General features: G+C 45.3%; 1 protein-coding gene and 2 long non-coding RNA genes across 6 annotated transcripts in view; 1 reads left to right on the top strand and 2 right to left on the bottom strand.

Moving 5' to 3' along the window:
• The window catches only part of ehmt1a (euchromatic histone-lysine N-methyltransferase 1a), a 41845-nt gene that overhangs the window by 20841 nt on the left and 76 nt on the right, over positions 1-20928 (bottom strand). Inside the window, exons 1-13 of one of the 4 annotated variants that reach the window (XM_036144703.1) lie at positions 20551-20926; positions 19748-20019; positions 12193-12325; positions 10799-10881; positions 7357-7567; positions 7147-7283; positions 5176-5319; positions 4780-5078; positions 4621-4689; positions 4452-4540; positions 3247-3353; positions 1423-1545; positions 35-136 (exon numbers count right to left, since the gene is read on the bottom strand). In XM_036144703.1, the coding sequence (XP_036000596.1) occupies positions 35-136; positions 1423-1545; positions 3247-3353; positions 4452-4540; positions 4621-4689; positions 4780-5078; positions 5176-5319; positions 7147-7283; positions 7357-7567; positions 10799-10881; positions 12193-12325; positions 19748-20017 (1767 nt within the window). In that variant the 5' untranslated portion in view covers positions 20018-20019; positions 20551-20926. Of the gene's footprint in view, positions 1-34; positions 137-1422; positions 1546-3246; positions 3354-4451; positions 4541-4620; positions 4690-4779; positions 5079-5175; positions 5320-7146; positions 7284-7356; positions 7568-10798; positions 10882-12192; positions 12326-19747; positions 20020-20112; positions 20147-20385; positions 20500-20550; positions 20927-20928 lie in introns of those variants that run through there. The other 3 variants (XM_021308911.2, XM_021308910.2, XM_012849441.3) reach the window with 3 other exon arrangements.
• LOC118565073 lies at positions 18488-18827 on the bottom strand. Its single transcript, XR_004932164.1, has 2 exons — positions 18734-18827; positions 18488-18606 (listed from the first exon to the last, which is right to left on the bottom strand). It is a non-coding gene; the product is annotated as an uncharacterized LOC118565073 (long non-coding RNA).
• On the top strand, positions 18547-18854 carry LOC110369006. The gene is made up of 2 exons (XR_004932163.1): positions 18547-18670; positions 18741-18854. It is a non-coding gene; the product is annotated as an uncharacterized LOC110369006 (long non-coding RNA).

Raw genomic sequence — 20928 nt, 5'->3', positions numbered from 1 at the left:
GCAGTTAGTACAGGGAGATCATACGCGTGGTTACCTGACAGTTGATGTATTTGCATGCCTTGTAGAGCAGATGATCGACAACATCGTAATGTCCCAGTTTAGCAGCCAGATGCAGACAGGTGAAGCCCATGATATCCTGTGATGACATGATTCACATTGCACATGAAAAAACATGGATGCCCCCACTTCATTTCTGGCCTTCCTCACTTAAAACTATGTGTTGCAACATAGGGGTCCTCTGAAATGCGACTATCAGTTGGGAAATGTTTGCCTTCTAATCTTTTCCTCCTTCATAGATTCTAGGATTAAATATAATTAGGTTCAATTAATGTTTTCAGTTTTCCTCTTGGACTGATACACACACATTACGTTTCACGTGCTTACCTCAGATTTAACTGTACATTAGTTCAAATGGTAAATGGCTTGTACAAGTCCAACGGCCCCAAAGCGCTGTACACTGCAGTCAGCCATTCACACCCTCACGGTGGGGAGCTATATTAGTAGCCACAGCTGCCCTGGAGTAGGCTGACAGAGGTGAGGTTGCCATACATCCTCACCTCTTATGACCACCACCAGCAGGCAATTCGGGTGAAGTGTCTTGCCCAAAGACACAACTGAGAAGATCAGAGCGGGGAATCGAACTGGCAACATGTTCAATTGCAATTGTGAGCGAATTTGTACACAGCAGTAAGGCCTCTCACAGCCAAGCTGCATCTGTTAGCCAGTGATGATGCTTTGAAAAATACATTGAAAATGTTCCCAATCCATAACAGCATCAGTGTTTAGCGCCGTGCTGAAGACAGTAAACGTTGCCTAAACACTGAGCACCATTCTGCTTTGCTGAGTTGAAAGTCAAAAACTGATGTGAGCTTCTCACTATATCTGTTATTGCTGATGTAACATAATGAAACACAATCGTTTGAATTAGTCTCTCTTGGCCAAAAGGTTAGTTTTACCAGCACAAAAAACAGAAAAAGTCCCACCTGTTGATGGAAGAAGTACTTGTTTCCATGATTTCAACTTTCCCCTCATGTAATATTGTAGCACTTTTTACCAGCTAAGCAGCATACAGTCTAGTTTTCCATCAGCAGCTACCTGGTGACTCTTCAAGTTCACCTTCTGTTCTGATGCGATTTCACAAACACTTATCTGTTCACACACATCCACACGCGTATGTTGGTCATATTCCATCAAGAATGTCTATACATCTCTGTTAAAGTGTAGGTGTGACGAGAGCTTGGTACTTTATTCCAGCCTGCATCTACCGACCTGTCTGATTTCAATGTTCAGCAGCTCAAAATGATCACAGTCACATGAATTCAGAAAAAAGGGGGACAGGTAATGGTTATACACAGTAAACAGAGATCAGAATGGAATAGAGGCAGAGGGCTGGCTGGCTGGAAGTAGGTGCCGTTGTCCCACCTTGTGGCCAACTGCAGCTCCGGCTCTGACCAGGTACTTCACCGTGTCCAGATGGTTGTTTTCGCAGGCCGCCATCAGCGGGGTTCTGTGCTCCTCATCAAACATGTCCAGGTTGGCCCCAGCCTTTATGCACATATGGACACACAGTCCCGTCAACATTATCTCATGCAGAAAGGCAACAGACACAGACTTTAACAATATGGGCTCAGACTAGTTTCATTAGACACATTGTTAAGTTGATGACACTATGATCTGCGAGGAGTTAAAAAAATAAAAAATAAATAAAAAAAGAACTGAAGCACTATATACAAAATCTGACTAACCATTTGCAAAACAATCAGGGATGGAGCAGGAACTGGATTCTCATACTATGATAAACTTGAGTAAAAATACATGTTTCATCATTCACCTCCAAACCTTATCTGTGCAGTTAGATCAGGACTATGGATCATCAGGATTATGAGCCAATTTTAGTTCTGCTTGGATTTGTTGGGAGCGGCAGAGACCAGCCTAGCGAGGGAGACGGCAGTGTTACGGCCGCTGCGGCTGTGTTATTACTCGGCTAGACCGTTTGTGATTTACTGTAGACTGGATCATGTTCATTGCAGCATAAACATCCCTATATAAAGCGTTTACTAAGTTAGTGGAGAATATCTGCGCAAAACGGATATCATATGTGAAAATCTTGGCTGGATGTTGCTGTATTTTGAGTTAATTCTAAACTGTATTGCATGTCTGTGTGTGCGTGCCCGGAGCAGGCTCGCTCTCCGATGCAGAGAAAGAGGAGAGAACTGCTCAGCGTGTATAACCTTTAACGTACACAAAAATCATTTTGTGATCACAAGTCCACGATACTGTATTTAAAACTGTCCTAGCTGAACTCATCGTGGCAGGAAAAAATATACTCATAAAGCTCTTAAGATCAGTTTAGTCTCCCCTCCACATCTGTACCACCTCCACGACACACACACACACACACACACACACACACACACACACACACACACACATCTGTGGTCCCCGAGCTACCCAGGCAGAAAGAAGCTGTGCTTTATTTTTATTTACAGGAGTAGAATAGACTGGAGTCCGGATGAGTAGCAGCTGGAGTGTCAGCGTAAGTGGCAGGATCTCTGCATCTGTCTGTTTGACCGCTGTTGTATTGCCCCCACCCGCTGGACCGGAGTGGTACTACAGTTTTTCATCACTACAGGCTATACATCATTCGGCGGTTTTACATAAATGGCCCCTTCCTAATGGAAACAGGAAAACCCAAAAAAACGGTAATCTGAGAATCTGACCATAGTCAAATCTATTTGTCTTTGAGAAAAACGTTGCCCTGACACTTTCTGTAACCTCCAGTAGAAGAAAAACATTTCTTTACCTACAACATGGGAACCAGAACTGAAAAGTTTACCAAATTTATGATGCAATTTCCCTTTAAACATCAAATAAACTACTGTTACATGTGACCTTCCTGTCTCTCTACAGTTCACATTTTCACAGCCAACACGACATGGAGCGTTTAACCTTTGCAACATGATCAGACTATAGAATAATTTTAGACCTAACTGTATGTTAACATTTTCTGACATTTTAAAGAATTGAAGAACCTCTGAAGAGTAACATGTCAATAGACAAAAAGGATTCTCAATGGATTTTAACGTCCCTCCTTTGGTCAGTATAACAAAGATTAAAGCAGGACGCTTTTTTTTTAAACCATTAAAAGCGTGAAGAATTGTTTGCAATTTCAGGTAATTTTAGATCCACTTTCTTCCTTTAGTGATTCTTTAGGCTGGTGCCATATTGAGGCCAGTTTTGCTTTACCTGGACCAGCATGTGGCAGATCTCCTGATGACCCTCAGCAGCTGCTACGTGAAGTGCGGTGCGTCTGTTGTTGCCCTCCAACAAAAAGTTGGGGTCCTTCCCATCAACTGCAGAAAACAGTTTTTTTTCAGGCATTTTAAAGCATTTACTGTTACTGCAGTTCAAAGTACATAACCACTTTGACAAACTCTTAAATGAGGAGGTAATACTGACACCTTGTGCTCAGATTGGTACAACAGCTTGCCAATCCCAACAATCTAATATGCCCTTTATAAACAGTTTGTTGCTGTTGTGAATTTTACCTTCCGCAGGACAGGTATATGATGATGTATCTGTTCTATTTCTGGTCCACTTCTCTTACTGGCTTCCATGTTTGCAGGCTGCTGCTCTTTTGCCAAGATAAAATACCAAATGCTGCGCTCTGTTTTGGGAACCCTGGGAACTATCATATGATTGGCTCAGGAACCAGGAAGTAAACATGGGCTACACTCTGAACCGAAGTGGTCCGGACTGTACATCTAGATTTGAAAGGAGAAACATCTGACTAAGACAGTCTTGGTGGAGAAGACTAATTGTTTATAGAGAATATTAATTCCATCTCAGGTGACAAATGAGAATGATTTAGGTTGATTTTACAGTAAATATCTTACTTATAGCTCCTTTAAGCTCTGTACATACACACTGCTCCTAAGGTATGGGACAACAAGCGTGAACATGATTTCTAACACCTGTTGTTTAATCATCCAGATCAGGGATCTCCAACCTTATAGAAATCGATAGCTACTTCATTGGTATTATGTCATACTAAGGGCTACCTGTACTGACCTTTGAACTAGAAGAGTAAGGGCTTATTTTAACTTTATTTAACATAAACATGTTTTTGTGTATTTATCATTTTATATCTATGTAAATACAAGTATGATTAAAAAGGAAAAGCAACTGAATAAAATAACATTTTAGATGCAGCTACCACATATGGTCCTTGGGGGCTACCTGGTGCCCGTGGGCACCATATTGGTGACCCCTGATCCAGATTATCCTGAACCAAGCAGAAAGCAGCATAGAATTAACCAGAATAACCGAGCTAAACCATATGCTCATGTTAAAAAGAACCATTTCACTCCTACATCCCAGTATTTCTAAATATTAAGGAGTTTGGTGCCAAAGAGAACGTGTGTGAATGTGTGCTAAAAAGACGGACTGACCCAGAAGCTGAATGACCATCTGAAGGTCCCCTTGCTTTGCAGAGATGTACAGCTGCCTGGTAGGGCCCTTTGCTTTCTTCCGTTTCATGCTAAAATAAAAACAAGTCTCAATCATTCATGACAGTGGAAGCTGTAGAGTGTTCTTTCAAGCATTGTTTTGCAAACTTACTTCTCATCATCCAGTGATATGAGGATGGTCTCCAGTGACTCTTTAGGATGTACAGCTTCTCCCTTTAACCTTGAAAGAAAAAGCCCAAGCGTTACCTTTGGGTCTGTGTTGTAACAGGGTGGAACAGCCCTCATCTTGTAGAAATAAAAAAATATTTACCTCGTCTGGCTCTCATCCCTACTTTTCTGTGGCTGGCTGCTTTTCTTTGCTCTCAGTATCTGAGGGACAGCAGGTGTACTTAGGATTGATGGCAGAGTGGCTACAACAGGAGTTAAAGGTCCTGGGTTTGATCTGGGTACAGAGGGTGAGGGATCAGGCTTTGAAAGCACGACCTCCGTCGCCCCACTGGCATCCTCTCCACAGTGGGGGCAAAATCGCCGATCGTTCAGTATGGAGGTACAGTCACGATGAAAGCGGTGGGAAATACTTCCATACGGCCTGCACTCCATGAAGGAACCCTGAGGAATGAGCAAGAAACCATGGAACTCAGGTCCTTGACTTGACTGTACAGACTTTCGTTTTAATGATGCAAATCAGTGTTTTGTTTTTTCTTACCCCCCTGCAGAATAATCCACAGCCAGGGCAGCACTGATGTTTGACCATGCCGGCTCGGTGGTCCTCGCACAAAACCAGCAGATGGACTGTGTTGGAAGGTCGCATTAATTCTGGCTTCATCACCGGCCTCTGGCAGTGACTCAGCTGGGAAAAAAAGGAACCCAAATAATAACAGCTGTTACCACCACATCCACAAGATTACAAATAACAGTTCTCAACACCCCAAATTCAAGAAGAATAGCACCTAAGCAAGACATAAACTTTTTGACAAAACTATGACTTGCTAGAACTGCTTTCTGATTCCTGGAATTCCACCTTGAAAATTTTGAGTTTCTGGCATGTGAGATTTTTGTAATATGCAAGGTAATCCAGCGAGTTTACTTTGTTAATGGCAACACTTTACCCAAAAGGTGCAATTCTGTGACAAGATGCAGATATTCATTACTCATCCATAATTTGCTCCTTTAATCCTTCCCTTTGTAAATAGTCTGATTAAAGCCTCTGACTTTGACTTCTTTTGACCCACTTTTATTTAAACAAAATATATCAAGAGTTTAAATGTATTTTTTAGATGGAGGCCAAAGCTATATACAGTGCCTAGATCCAGACATCTCTGAGGCAGCTGTAGATCAGTGGGGGGAAATTTAGAACACAAAAACATTTCATCAGAGTGCATTTACTAAAGGAAACTGGAACATATATTTTCAGAAAAAAAATTAAATAATGACTAATGATTGTACACTTTTAATTTATTTATTTATTTTTATTTAAACTTAATTTAACCAGGAAAAAAATACCATTGAGTTTTAAAACCTCTTTTTCAAGGGAGTCCTGGCCAAGAAGCAGCAAAGTTACATATTGAACAGAGGTACGTATCTGTACCATAACAATCTCTTTAGAATAGGGTTGCCAAAAATATAGATACTCTGAAAAGTATTGATACTCAAACGCTGCAACCAGATACAATACTGACTTGACAATGTATTGATACTAAATATTTTAGCATATGAGGTAAAAGGAGAAGGGAAACCCAAAGACAACCTGTGTGCAAACAGTGCTTCAAAGTGGTGGCAGCGAAGTCAAGCAGCACAACAAACTTGGCTGAACATCTCAAGAACCGACATCCTGGCCTTCATGATGAATTCCTACAGGTTAGTAAATTAAAGTTCCCGTTCATAATTTAATACTTTAAACGTATTACAGATGTTAGCGTGACCAGTGGTCTGCATTGATGTTGTGTGATTGGCTAGCATGCTGCTAGGCGTGTGTTATATTTGGGTTATTTATTCAGCATTTATTTGCACACTTATTTAACTAGCATCTGTTGAGAAAGCGTGTTCTATGTTGAGATTGAAAAAGGTGAGTTTTTCAAGTAAATAAAATATTTGTTATGCCTTTATTTGTCATTTCTTTTATCCCGTGGTGTCAAAAAAGGTATAGAGTATCAAATATTTTCCTGGGTATCAATAAAGAGTTTGAAATTTTAGTATCATGACAATCCTACTTTAGAATACATATAATTGAAGCATTTTTAATTGTACTTTTTTTAAGTTTTGTGTACCCATCCCTGGGGTGTAAATGTGCATGAAAGAGCAGACTCTACCCCCCCACACCCAGTTCAAGGGAAGGTAAAAGAGCTAAAAAATGGAAAACTCCGTTAAAGGACTGCAGCAAAGAGTGGCACCGAGGGTCACCAGTTCTTGGGTAATCCAACAGGTTGTTTGGAAGTGGGGCCAGAAATACCATCACATACGTAGACATGTGGAATCATGTGTTTTGCTCACACAAGAAAAAGACCGAGGTTTCTAGCAGCAAATACTTGATGCGGGTTTGGAGTGAAACATAAATATGTTCCCAACGAACAAGCATAGCAAACATTGGTGATTATGTGGGCCAGTTTTTGTCCTGATGGCTGTGGGGAATATGCCAAAGCGCATACCAAACAATTCAGTTTTGGGATTTTATTTTTACCATTCCATCTGCGCTCTCCATGGCCATGCAGGTCTGATTGCCCATGGAAAAGCTCCCTCCGCTGTTAGGAGTCTCCATACGACAACAGCACAGCGGTAGCTCTTCTGCCAGGTCTGTTTCCTTGTCCTCAGCCTCTCCTGCATCACAGGAACATTCTCATATCACAAGTTCAGGACATGTGACCAATTCTACCAACTTCCTAATTTTTACCTGAGAGAGAAGGGGAGAGAAGCTCTTCCTGAGCCCTGAGGTCCAGACAGTCCAAAGCCAACTCTGTGTATTCAGCGTGGCTGTCTTCTAGAGACATTTTCCTCTTCACTGTAGCCGTCTGTACAGCAGCGTTATCAGTCTCTGCCGCAGTTACTGACTTGTCAGCGGCGACAGGCTGATGCTTCTTCACGCCTGCTTTTGGCTTTTCTTTCTGTGAAAAACATTAGAAGAGCTTCAGTAAAACATCATTCATCTAACCTCTGCCCAGTAAAACTGCAGTCAGTAAAACAATATGCAGTAACGGAACACATACTGAATGTAAAAGATTCACATCAAGATTATATTATTGAAGCAGTTCCCCAAAACTTTAATATTTCAGTTTATTTTGCTACATTCAAAGTAAAGATGGTCTGATTAACCATTCACTAATTAGACCATTCACTGGGAGTGTTCTGGAGGAATACACATCATTTGTGCTGTCCTGTATTCACTTTTGCACTGATGCTATCCTACCTATGAAGACAATCAGAATGTTTCCTAACAGAAACCATGGGTGGACGGCACAGTGCAGTTGCTGCTGAAGTCCCGGGATGCAGCATTTAGATCAGGAGACAGACTAGTCCACAGCAGGGCGTGAGTTCCAGAAAGGGACCCAGAAAGCTAAGCCCAGGTACAAGCAGCGCAAACGACTTCAACAGCAACAGCCCACATAACATTTTTAGATGCATCAGGACCATCACAGACTATAAGCAGAGCGGCCAGCAGCTCAGCAACAACTCAGCTCTCTCTGACGCCTTAAACAGCTTCTTTGCTTTGATTCTTCAAGCAGCAGAAGGTCTGAACATCTTCCTCATCTAGAGGAGCAGCATCAGCCCCTCTTCCAGCAGCTGCACCAAATGACCTCCTCTTTAAGGAAGATCAACATCAACAAGGCTACAGGTCCAGTTATGGTGTCAGGTCGGACGCTAAAAACATGTACTGACCAACTCCATGCCTGAAGTCCTCCACCATTGTGCTTGTGCCAAAGAAAAAAAACATCACCTGCTACAATGACTACCATCCTGTTGCTCTTACCCCCGTCATCATGAAATGCTTCGAGAGGACAACATCCCTGCTGGCCTGGACAACCTGCTGTTCACCTACAGGGAGAGTCGTTCTATAGAGGATGCTGTCTCACTAGCACTTCACACAACTCTGACTCATCTGCAGCATCCCAACACCTATGTTAGGATGCTATTCATGGACTTCAGACAATGGTTCAACACTGTGCTCCCAGACATGCTGGCTCTAAAGCGCTACAGCCCGCGATTATCCACACTGTTCCTGGGTCAATGACTTCCACACCAACAGGGCCGAGGTGGTGAGGAGAGGGAAACTCACATTTTGCCTACTGATCCTCACCACTGGAAGGCCACAGGGCTGTGTCCTTAGCCCTGTTCTCTTCACCCACGACTGCCCTGCTATCCTACCCACAAACACGGTGGTGAAGTTTGCGGATGACACCACCATGGTGGACATGGTTTCCAATCAGACCCGTTACAGAGAGGAGGTCCACAATCTGACACAGTAGTGCTCCGGGACCAACCGCATCCTGAACACCAGCAAGACCAAGTAGGTCATAATGGACTACAGGACGTCCAGGAAGACGGAACACACTCCTTTCTGCATACAAGGGGAAGTGCGGGAGCATGATAACAGCTTAAAGTTCCTGGACATTCACATCTCCTCTGACCTCTCCTGGACTGTAAACACCTCCTACCAGGTGAAGAAGGCACAACGATGACTCTTCTTCCTCAGAAAACTGAAACGTACTGGACTTTCTACTCAGCTGCTCACAAACCTCTATAGGTCAACAATTGAAAGCGTTTGATGTTTCAGAGGAACAGTGGGGTATGGGAGCTGCACAAGAGAGGAAGGACTTAGCATGGGTGATGAGGACAGCACAGGGGATTGTGTGATGTCGTCTAAAAAGTCTACACATGCGTTTATGCAAAATGTTGCACATTTTCTTGAATCAACTGAGAATTATTATACTGTCTCTCACATGCTAATATCTCCTTAACATGTTTAGCTTCTCAGAAAGTGAATTTGAAGATTGTAATTTTTGCTATTGTTTATTTAAGATACGAATTCCTTTATTGTCCCACCAAGGGGAATTTCAGGTGTGACAGTGGCAAACACACAGACAGTTACACACAACTATTAGCAATGAAAAAAATGAAGAATTAAAAAGAACAAACCAGTCTAATCTAAAGTTAGCTCTAAGAAACAGCAAGTCATCAGAGTAAATATTGAACAATGGAAAATATTTGACAGAGGAACAAAAATTCCAGCCTATTTACAAATCACACAATAAAGAATACCATTTCCCCCAGAAAATTGGGGGAAATGGGGGGGGGGGGGTTGGGGGAGTAAAATATGGCAGCCCGCCAGGCTTATAATACAGTGGGGGAAATCCTGGAATATACAATATGCATAATAGTGCAGCAGCATCCCTAGCTAAGATGTGTCCTCGTTTCCTTGGCATCTGGGAACAGCGTAGACAATTAACGGTCGGATCAGAACCTATGTAATGATTAGCATGATGTAAACAGTTATATCTGTTGGGAGCAGCAGGGATTATAAAGTCTGACTGCAGCTGGGAGGAATAACCTGTGGAAACATTCCTTAGAGCATCTGGGATGCAGTAGTCTGTCTTTGTCTGTCACAAAGTCCACCACAAAGTCCAATAAGATCTTCAGCAGTACCCTCTGCACTCCAAAAGACCTCAGCTTCCTCAGCAGGTAGAGTCTGCTCTGACTCTTCCTGTAAAGAGCATCAGTGTGTGACTCCAGTCCAGTTTATTATTCAGGTGAACACCCAGGTACTTACATGGTCCACTATCTCACCTTCTGTTCCCATGGACTGTCTAGAGCATCAATTATCTTCAACATTTCATTTTTCATCTTCTCAGGGACTGTTTTGTCTGATACATTCATGCTATTGCACAGTAATTTACATTGTTCTGTAAAATGACTGCTGCTTGTATTTTTTAATCACTTCTCAGGAAGTGTTGTCAGTGCTTTATTTGAAAACATCATGTCTTGTCTTTTGTCTGTGTGTTATGTGTGAACACGGGAAAAAAAAAAAATTTAAATTATTATTTTTATCAAACCCACTTCAGCCGAGTCTGTTCAGTTGCCCATGCCTGAAGGCAAGGCGCCATGCGATTCATTTTAGACTCCTATTCTGAAAACACAATACTTCACTAAACCCACCAAAGCCTGGAGTCCATCACTCAGCTGGTCTCAGTCTCAGCACACGTGCACACAAAGAGTGTTAAAGGAACCAATTAGGGAAGGGTAATCAACGAGGCACACACCAGTGCTGCCAATTAGCAGCACCCCCCCCCCCCCCACAGGTAGCAAGTTATACAGAAATATAACTTAATAAATGAACTTGCCTTCTCCTGAGTTTTAACAGTCTTCCCCTTCTTTTTTGGGACAAGGCTGTACGTTCCCATTTTCCTCTTCTTCTTCTTCACAGCTGGAAGCATAAATAGAAATTCAGACATCATCATTAATATACAAAAAGCCGTCCAATTTTAGACAGATTGCACTTTACACGAGCTTCATTTTATTTTGTTACTAAAACAAGACGAAAATGTTCCAGGGTTGAAGCTCTTCCCAATGCTGTTTCTTTGTGGCTGAAGTAGGAAGTGGTACATGAACCTTCCCAGCCATGTACAACTGTAGTTGGAGATGTATAATCATGTCCCTTCCAGAAAAGAGACTATTTCACATAAATCCTTTAAAATCCAAATTTAAAGGATAAAATTAATGGATGTTAACTTCTGACCAGATTTGCACCTTTAAACAATTAATTATCCACAGAAAGGGTTAATAGCAGACCTTTGCATTCTCATTTAGCTTTTAAGCTCTGATGAGCTGATTTTATTTAGGACAGTTAAGATGTCTAAGCAAGAGAGTGCATAGAGGGCGTAGCGAGTACCAGGATTGAATTACAGAGCACATTCTGTTCTGTGAGATTAAAATGTTAAACGCACTGTAGCAGTGTCCAACACAATCATTTTGGGGAGAATTATCTTGTGTTAATAGTCTGTCTTAACTGAAACATTTATAAAGCTAATAACAGGTTGATCAGCCAAATCAAACTCTTAAATCTTTATTTACAAATTTCTTCATTGTTAAACTTCTCCAGAATGAACTTTCCAGAGTTATCACTCCCCTTTTGTTCATTCTAAAACACACAATACTAAAATTAACTACAAATTATAGAACATACTGCATGTCTACAGATGGCTGAGTGAGAAAAAAAATAAAATCTGGAAAGAAAGAAGGATGGAAGAAAGGGATCATAATAAAAGAATAAAGGCCACAAGGTAGGATGCAAGATCAATAGAGGTGGCTGGACACAAGGAAGGAAGAGAGGTAGGGCAGAAGGAAAGAAATAAAGGTCAGAATGAAGGGGATAATGAAGGGAGGAAGAGAGCACACGTTTAGACAACAGATAGGAAATAAAGTGTGGAAACATTGATTAATAACATTGGCTATTAATAACTGGAAATACTGAAATCAGATTCCATTCATTTATAGACTGTGTAGGAATCCTGTATTTACATGTGTCCCCTAGTGGCACCACACAGACAGAGTCCACTTCTCACAACATGAAGTGGACTCTGTCTGTGCTTAATTGCTACTAGCAGCAACCTTTTAGTCAGCAGTTCCTATTGATCCATATGTTTGCAGCAGCTTAGATAGCCTTCATGCTGCAGTCTGAGATCAATAACAACGTCTCTGCAGCTTACAATGTTGGCAGACAAAAGGATCAACTGACCCATGTGAGCTTTGACCGAGGTAGACACACCCCTCCCTTTGTCTGCGTGGTTTTGCTGAGGCTCTGCGGTGGACGGGACTTGAGATGGCGCCGTGTCCTTTGGAGAAGACTTTGGTGTCTTTTTGCCAGCAGTCTTTGGAGGCCAAAAGAAGACACGCAGGAGTTGTCATTAAACAGATGAGAGAAACAAGGCAAGATATATCCCCAACCAGATTTCATTCAGACCTTATAAAGGCTGCCAGAGACTTGTTGAAATGTTTTCATATTTTCTGAATCAAGTCTTCATTCATTTAAAATATTATAAACATTAAGGCAGCTAACAGCACAACTAAAAGAAATAGAATATTGTGTAAAAGTGCAATATTTTTTGACAGTCATCTCAGAAAGTGGAACTCATATATAGAATCGCTACACATAAAGTGATCTATTCCAAGCCTTTGTTTCTTGTCATTATGGTCATCATGGTTATTATGAACAGTGTTCCTGTTCCTGATTGGCCAGCAAACTGCGCTAACCAGAACTCCCCAGGAAGATGAGAGACACCAGACCCAACAAGCAGATGACCTGAAGGCAGCTATCAGAGCAACCTGGGCTTCCTGAACACCTCAGCAGAACCTCAGGCTGATGGCCTCTATGCCACGGAGCAGTGATGCAGTAATTCATGTGGGAGGTCCACCTTAGTACTGAGAGCATAAAGATTAACAAACGAGTCAGAAGTCTGACATTTGCGCTTAAAAGATCCTTTTTTCATTGGTCTAATGTGATTTTCTAACTTTCTGAGACGCTGAATTTTGGGTTTTCTTTACCTGGAAGCCATAAGAATTAAATGAACAAGAAACAAAAGCTTCAAATATTTGACTGTGTAATGAATGTCTATAAAATAACTTTCACTTTCTGAAATGACTGGCATAAAAATCTTGTTCTTTTGCACAATATTCACATTTTTTGAGATGTACCTGTATTTTACAAGTAGCAAGAAAAAAAATGGACTTGGAAAGCAGGTAAGTACAGTAACTTAACTCCACCCTCTAAGAGCTGGGGGTTTTCCAGAAAAAGAAAATTCTTTTTACGATTTATAGAGGCTGTTTGCTGCTTGAAAGTGGAGAGAGATCAAGACGTACTGTACATGACAAACATGTTCACTGGGATTCAAAGTTTGTGATGGGAGTAAACCGACTCAGCTTCTTTAAATTTAGCTGCTTCTCACTCTCTCTCTCTCTCTCTCTCTCTCTCTCACCGCATGCCGTTTACCATGCACTCCACCTCCCATCTTCTCAGAAACGTAGTTTTTTGAGAAGTTGTCACTGACAAGGTAGATATTATAGACATATTTGTTACAATCTACAAAACAGCTGAAATCGGTCAAACCATTTAGCTAGTTTAGATCTCCATGGTATCACACAACACAACGGTGTCAGGACTCAGCTGGCAGGGCTGTGCAGCTTGCTGCCAGCTCCGTTACCTCTGCTCCTTCACAGGTGTTCGTGGTTGGACGGTGGGCGGAGTGCGCACACCTGCAGCTCGTTCAGCAGCATCTGAGCGTTCTATAAGAACTGCGTCCGAACAGCGAGAGGACGCCAGAGTGTTTTCGTTGCGGTATGCGTGACAGCCTCGACCTCTAGCCCTCTCTTGTTCCCAGAGACTAATCCTTCGTTTGCTCTCTCTCAAGGTTTCCCTGTGTCTACGTGAACTCCGTATGACTCTAGTGTTCCCCGACTCGACCAGACGTACCTCAGCTCTGGACGCGAGTCACACCAACTCTCTCTCCGGTTCCTCTCGCTGCTCTGGATCCCTGGACGCCCTCGTTGCTGCTCGGACCCCCTCGCCCCGCTCTCCGTCGACCCGAACGCCTGCTCAAGACAATCCAGCTGAGTCCTCCTTACCGTCTCCCCGCTCGGTTAACCAATCCTCGTGGTAAGCTTACGTTTATAGCTTTATCTCCCATTTCTTACCCTCTGTTAATCACATATCCCTTACCTCCTAGACTGGTCTGGTCCTTTGGTCCCGGGATAAGTTCGAGCCGCCATCGTCCCCCGCCCCGCAGACTAGCGCTGCGCTCCGTGTGCTCCCGAGTTATTAATAAATCCTTGAATTCTGACCTGTGTTTCCGAGTGTGTTTTCTGCATGTGGGCCCGACATCTCAAGGCAAACATGACAGAAGAACACTCTGGCCAACAAAGTGACCCAGCAGACACACTCGGGGAAGACGCCTTGCTGATTTCGCTGTTGAATTCCGTACGCTGGCCGCTGCGGCTGGCTGGGAGCAGCGTGCTTTAAAGACGGTATTTTTTCAGGCGTTAGATGATTCGCTTAAGGATGAGCTAGCACGTCAGGAGGAACCCGCTACTCTAAATAAATTTATTGCATTGGCCATCCGCTTAGATAATCGCCTTCGCTCCCGCTCTAAGAATCGCCCCCTCGGGCCTCTCGTTTACCGAACTCAACCCCCCGAGCGAAGACCACCTAGCCCTGCGGCACCTCGCTCCCCGCCTCCCGAACCCATGCAATTGGGTCGTGTGCGGTTGACACCTGAGCAGAGGGAGCAGCGAATGTCCACTAGGCTGTGTTTGTACTGCGCCTCCCCTGCTCATTTTATTAGGGACTGCCCCGAGCGGCCAAAAGATCAGGTCCGCCGGCTGTAGCGGAGAAGCCGACGGACCCGCTCCAGTTAACGTCCTCTTCCCCTCCGCGACTTAGTTTAAAAGCAACCGTAGTAACCTCTCGTGACTCGTTTTCTTTATCAGCCCTAGTTGATTCCGGCTGTGATTTTAATCTAATCGATAGTGCTTTCGTCCGTCGGGCCGGACTCGAGACGGTCCCGTTAAGTTCTTCCCTCCACGTCTCAGCCCTGGATGGAGGGGTCCTCCCTAGGATTACTCATAGCACTAGACCACTTGAGTTAGTAGTTTCCGGTAATCACAGAGAACGGTTAGCTTTCCTTGTTTTCCCAGTAAGACATGCCACCTTAGTGCTAGGTGTTCCTTGGTTACAGCGACATAATCCGCACATTAATTGGGTGGACCATCGGGTAGAGTCCTGGTCCACAGGTTGCCATGCTGCCTGTTTACAGTCAGCAGTTCCTCCCTGTCAAACCGTTTCGCAGTCCTCCGTTCCGGCGGATCCGGAACTAGTGGAGTTAGTACCCGAGTGCTACCATGACCTAAGACAGGTTTTTAGCAAATCCCAAGCCTGCTCCTTGCCGCCGCACAGGCCTTATGACTGCGCTATCGATCTTCTGCCTGGTGCCCCGTTGCCGGTTAGCCGCCTTTACAACATTTCTATGGCTGAGCGTCAGGCCCTTGAGAAGTACGTAAAGGAATCCTTAGCGGCAGGTCTTATTCGAGCCTCGTCTTCCCCGGTAGGGGCAGGCTTTTTCTTCGTATCCAAGAAGGACGGCTCTCTGCGTCCGTGCATCGATTATCGGGGTCTAAACGCAATTACCGTTAAAAACAAATACCCTCTTCCACTACTCTCCTCCGCCCTAGAACCGGTCCAGTCAGCTAAGGTCTTTACCAAACTAGATCTCCGTAATGCTTACCACTTGGTGCGGATCCGTCGGGGGGACGAGTGGAAAACGGCCTTCAAGACCCCCCTGGGACACTTCGAGTACCGGGTTATGCCCTTCGGGTTATGCAATGCCCCAGCTGTCTTTCAGGCTTTGGTCAATGATGTCCTCCGGGACTTCCTTAACGTTTTTGTCTTCGTGTATCTAGACGACATCCTCATATACTTCCGCAATCACTCAGAGCATCAAGACCATGTTCGACAAGTCCTCCAACGCCTGTTAGAGAACAAGCTATTTGTGAAGGCGGAGAAATGTGAGTTTCACAAGTCCTCAGTATCATTTCTCGGGCTCATCCTGGAGGGAGGACAAGTTCGCTCAGACCCAGAGAAGATTAAGGCGGTTCTCGACTGGCCGGTTCCCGAGACCAGGAAACAGCTGCAACGTTTCCTAGGTTTCGCTAACTTCTATCGAAGGTTCATTAGAGGATACAGCCAGATCGCCGCTCCTCTCCACGCACTCACATCCACCAAGTCCTCTTTCTTGTGGAGCCCTGAAGCTGACTCTGCGTTCATTGACCTAAAGAAGAGGTTCTCCCAGGCGCCCATCCTCATTCACCCTGACCCCAGTAGACAGTTTGTGGTGGAGATTGATGCTTCGGATACAGGGGTTGGAGCCATTCTCTCCCAGAACTCTCAGTCTGACCAGAAGCTTCACCCCTGCGCCTTTTTCTCCCGGCGCCTGACACCGGCCGAACGCAATTATGATGTCGGGGATAGAGAGCTGCTCGCCATCAAGCTCGCCTTGGAGGAGTGGCGACACTGGCTTGAGGGGTCCGAGCAGCCTGTCCTTATCTGGACCGATCACAAGAACTTGGCCTATATCCAGACAGCGAAGAGGCTAAATCCCAGGCAGGCCCGCTGGTCCCTTTTTTTTTCCCGTTTTAATTTGTCCATCACGTTTCGCCCCGGGTCGAAGAACCAGAAGCCTGATGCTCTGTCCCGCCTTTACTCTCCCCCTGACTCGGATGAGAGTCCAGCCACCATTCTCCCTTCATCCTGTGTGTTTGGAGCCCTCCAGTGGGAGATTCAGGATTTGATCGCTCAGGCACTGCAGTCAGACCCCGACCCAGGTACTGGACCACCCAGCCGGAACTATGTCCCAGCCTCGGTTCGTTCCCGTGTGCTCCAGTGGGTGCACTCTGAGAAATTCTCTGCCCATCCTGGTGTTTACCGAACCCGCACCCTCATCTCTCGCCACTTTTGGTGGCCCACCTTGTCTCAAGATGTCAAGACTTTTGTTCTCTCCTGTCCCGTGTGTGCTCAGAGCAAGCCATCAAACAGACCCCCTGCAGGCCTCCTACAGCCGCTACCCGTTCCCGATCGTCCTTGGTCCCACATCGCCCTGGACTTCGTTACCGGGCTCCCCTCGTCCCAGGGGATGACAACCATCCTCACGGTTATTGACCGTTTTTCTAAGGCCTGTCACCTCATCGCACTCCGCAAGCTCCCCTCCGCCTTTCTCACGGCCCAGCTCCTGGTTCGACACGTTTTCCGCCTCCACGGAATCCCCGGGGAGATCCTGTCTGACCGTGGTCCCCAGTTCATCTCCAGGGTTTGGAAGGAGTTTGCCGTGGCCCTTGGGGCCCGGTACACGCTAACCTCCGGCTATCACCCTCAGACCAACGGTCAGACAGAGCGGATGAACCAGGAGCTGGAGACCGCCCTCCGTTGCCTAACCTCCCAGAACCCATCTGAATGGAATAAGTTCCTCCCCTGGGTCGAGTACGCTCACAACAGTCATGTCTCCACAGCTACCGGCCTGTCCCCCTTCGAGATCTCCCTGGGCTATCAACCACCTCTGCTTCCTGACGACAACCCCCGAGTAACGGTTCCCTCAGTAAAAGACCACATCACCCGGTGCAGACATTACTGGACCCAAACAATCCAGGCCCTCAAGAACACTGCAGAACAGAACCGCCGGTTCGCTGATCGAAGACGCACCCCAGCTCCCAGTTACTGTCCCGGTCAGCGAGTTTGGCTCTCCACTCGAGACCTACCCTCCCGAGCAGCCTCCAAGAAGTTGTCTCCACGCTTCGCCGGCCCCTTCGAGATCACCTCCATAGTCAGCCCAACGACCGTTCGCCTTCGTCTCCCGTCCCACTCCCGGGTTCATCCCACGTTCCACGTCTCACAAATCAAACCTGTTCTCACTAGCTCCTTGTGCCCTCCGGCCGAACCCCCACCACCCGCCCAGGACCATCAGGGACGACAGGTCCAGCGGATTGTGGCCTCCCGTCGGCGAGGTAAGGGGTTCCAGTACCTCGTCGACTGGGTAGGTTGCGGTCCTGAGGAGCGCTCTTGGCTCGCTGGTTCTTCCATCCCTGACCAGTCTCTCATCGAGGCGTTCGTCTCCTCTCGTCCCTCCACTTCCTCCTCTGGGCCGCCAGGTGGCGACCCTTGAGGGGGGGGTGGTGTCAGGACTCAGCTGGCAGGGCTGTGCAGCTTGCTGCCAGCTCCGTTACCTCTGCTCCTTCACAGGTGTTCGTGGTTGGACGGTGGGCGGAGTGCGCACACCTGCAGCTCGTTCAGCAGCATCTGAGCGTTCTATAAGAACTGCGTCCGAACAGCGAGAGGACGCCAGAGTGTTTTCGTTGCGGTATGCGTGACAGCCTCGACCTCTAGCCCTCTCTTGTTCCCAGAGACTAATCCTTCGTTTGCTCTCTCTCAAGGTTTCCCTGTGTCTACGTGAACTCCGTATGACTCTAGTGTTCCCCGACTCGACCAGACGTACCTCAGCTCTGGACGCGAGTCACACCAACTCTCTCTCCGGTTCCTCTCGCTGCTCTGGATCCCTGGACGCCCTCGTTGCTGCTCGGACCCCCTCGCCCCGCTCTCCGTCGACCCGAACGCCTGCTCAAGACAATCCAGCTGAGTCCTCCTTACCGTCTCCCCGCTCGGTTAACCAATCCTCGTGGTAAGCTTACGTTTATAGCTTTATCTCCCATTTCTTACCCTCTGTTAATCACATATCCCTTACCTCCTAGACTGGTCTGGTCCCTTGGTCCCGGGATAAGTTCGAGCCGCCATCGTCCCCCGCCCCGCAGACTAGCGCTGCGCTCCGTGTGCTCCCGAGTTATTAATAAATCCTTGAATTCTGACCTGTGTTTCCAAGTGTGTTTTCTGCATGTGGGCCCGACATCTCAAGGCAAACATGACAAACAGTCTGTTGCCTTGCTTTTGCTAGATTCATGGCAGATTTGCTTTTTTATTTCTATATTGTTTACAAATATAGGTTCATCTTATGACTTATTGGGGATGACAGGAGGTAAAGACCATCATTGTAAAAAAAAGTCAATATTTTTTCGGCTGTCCTTTCAGAAGTCAAATATACAGATTCATCAAACAGAGTAAAATATGTCAAGCCTTTATTTGTTGTAATGTTGATGATTGTGTCTCACAGATAATAATAATAATAATAATAATAATAATAATAATAATAAAAGATTAAATCAGCCTCTCCATCCAGCTTTTCTGCAGAGGGAAGCAAAAGGTGCTCTAGAATTTCCTGGTAGACACTGCATTCACTTAAAACTTAAAATATTTCAGCACCTAATTTCCTAGTAGTTGATAGTGTTAGTACATCCACTGACTGTAGAATTACCAGTGAAACGTTTTCACACAGCCAGAAAACTGCTTGTTGTTGCAACCAAATCCTATGGGATTATGTGAGAGTAGGGAGGAGCAAGATGGCGGCCAGTGACTTCAGTTTTTTGGGCAAAATCAGCACTCTATTGTATAATAGAGATCAGTGGGTGTGACACCATGAATTTCTACTATTGAAGGTTCTTACAGTGTTCTGATATTTTAGGATTTAATTATCTGAGAGGAATAATCCTCGACATTTTTGTGGCCCTCAAGAAGTGTAAATTTTTTGTGCTGTAACAGTAGATGCAAAGAAACGTGTTGAGCCCTTCAGGTTTAGGAATTTAGAGACAAATCTGAAAGATTTTTAAAACCTACTTCCAGTTGAGCCAGTATATAATTCAGTTACCTTGCTAAGCGAACCTGAACCTGGAGATGGAGCCGGTCGCTTCGAGTTTCCAGCCGCCGAAGCAGCATCTTGAGGAAAGTGTTCAGCTTCTGCGGAATTTCTCTGAAAACCAGCATTACTGATGATGGCTGGCTTGTGGAAAGGAGTCAGTGTAAATCCAGCCCGTTGCTTGCTTTTAGCTTGTTGTCCTTTAGAAGCTTTGGCCGTTTTAGAAGCAGGACTAGAGGATCTTGCAGGTCCAGGGTGCAGATGGTTTCCACTGGGCTCCATTGCTGTTAAGAGAAAAGTACATGGTTGTTTCTAGGCACTCCGTCACCCAATAAAGGTCCTGCTGGAGGAAGAAGCGGCCTAGATGTAGCAGTTACCTACAGAGGTGTCAGACATGACAGTCATCTAAAGCCACCTATTCTAAGGAGAAATGAATACTGTAAATCAAAAGGATCACTTTTAGGTTTATAGCATACATATATGCATATTACGTTCTAATATGACCAGTCAGCCAGGTCAGAATCCGTTAACATTTCCGTGTTAAATGGATCTAAAAGAGCCCTGAAGTATTTTTCCCCCTACCGAACACGTTTATCACAAGTAAACTCTGCCAGCATCTTTGTTTTATGAACACGTCTAACAGTGCGCACTTTGTTGCGTTTCTTTTTGAGAATCAGCCTCAAATCAGACGCTAGTTTTGATGAATACAGCAGAAGCAGAATCCTTGGATTAGTATTGGTGTGTGCTCTGGATGAGGCAGGCCGGTGTCACTGGGAAGTTCTCCACCGTTTGCAGCGGTACCAGCACTGACTGACCCAGTTGCTGCAGCTTTAATATTCCTGCGCCGGGGCGCCGTTCCTTGCTTTTCCCCCCACCAGCCTGCTTGTTGCGCAGAAATGTTCTCCCTCCCTGGAGCACAGACTGCAGTCGCGTCCTTCACCCTGAAGACAAACTACCCATGCTGCGGGATGACACTCAGAAGTTCCAAAGAGGCAGCCGAACAATGGCTGCCATCTTTGTTTTGATTCAGAAACGGAGGCAAAACTTCGGGGAGCAGTTTGCTAATGTTCTGCTAAAGTTGGACGAGTTCCTTTGTTTTCCGCCAACTAAGCAGAACACCGCGTTAACACATAAAAAAACCCAAATGACACATGAGTATGAGTTAAATGAGAAAAGCTCAAGCAGGGAAGTTC

The sequence above is a fragment of the Fundulus heteroclitus genome, chromosome 12, assembly GCF_011125445.2.
Source record: "Fundulus heteroclitus isolate FHET01 chromosome 12, MU-UCD_Fhet_4.1, whole genome shotgun sequence".
Taxonomy (NCBI): Eukaryota; Metazoa; Chordata; class Actinopteri; order Cyprinodontiformes; family Fundulidae; genus Fundulus; species Fundulus heteroclitus.
Note: the sequence above shows the minus strand (reverse complement) of the source record. Positions and strands in the feature narration are given on the sequence as shown.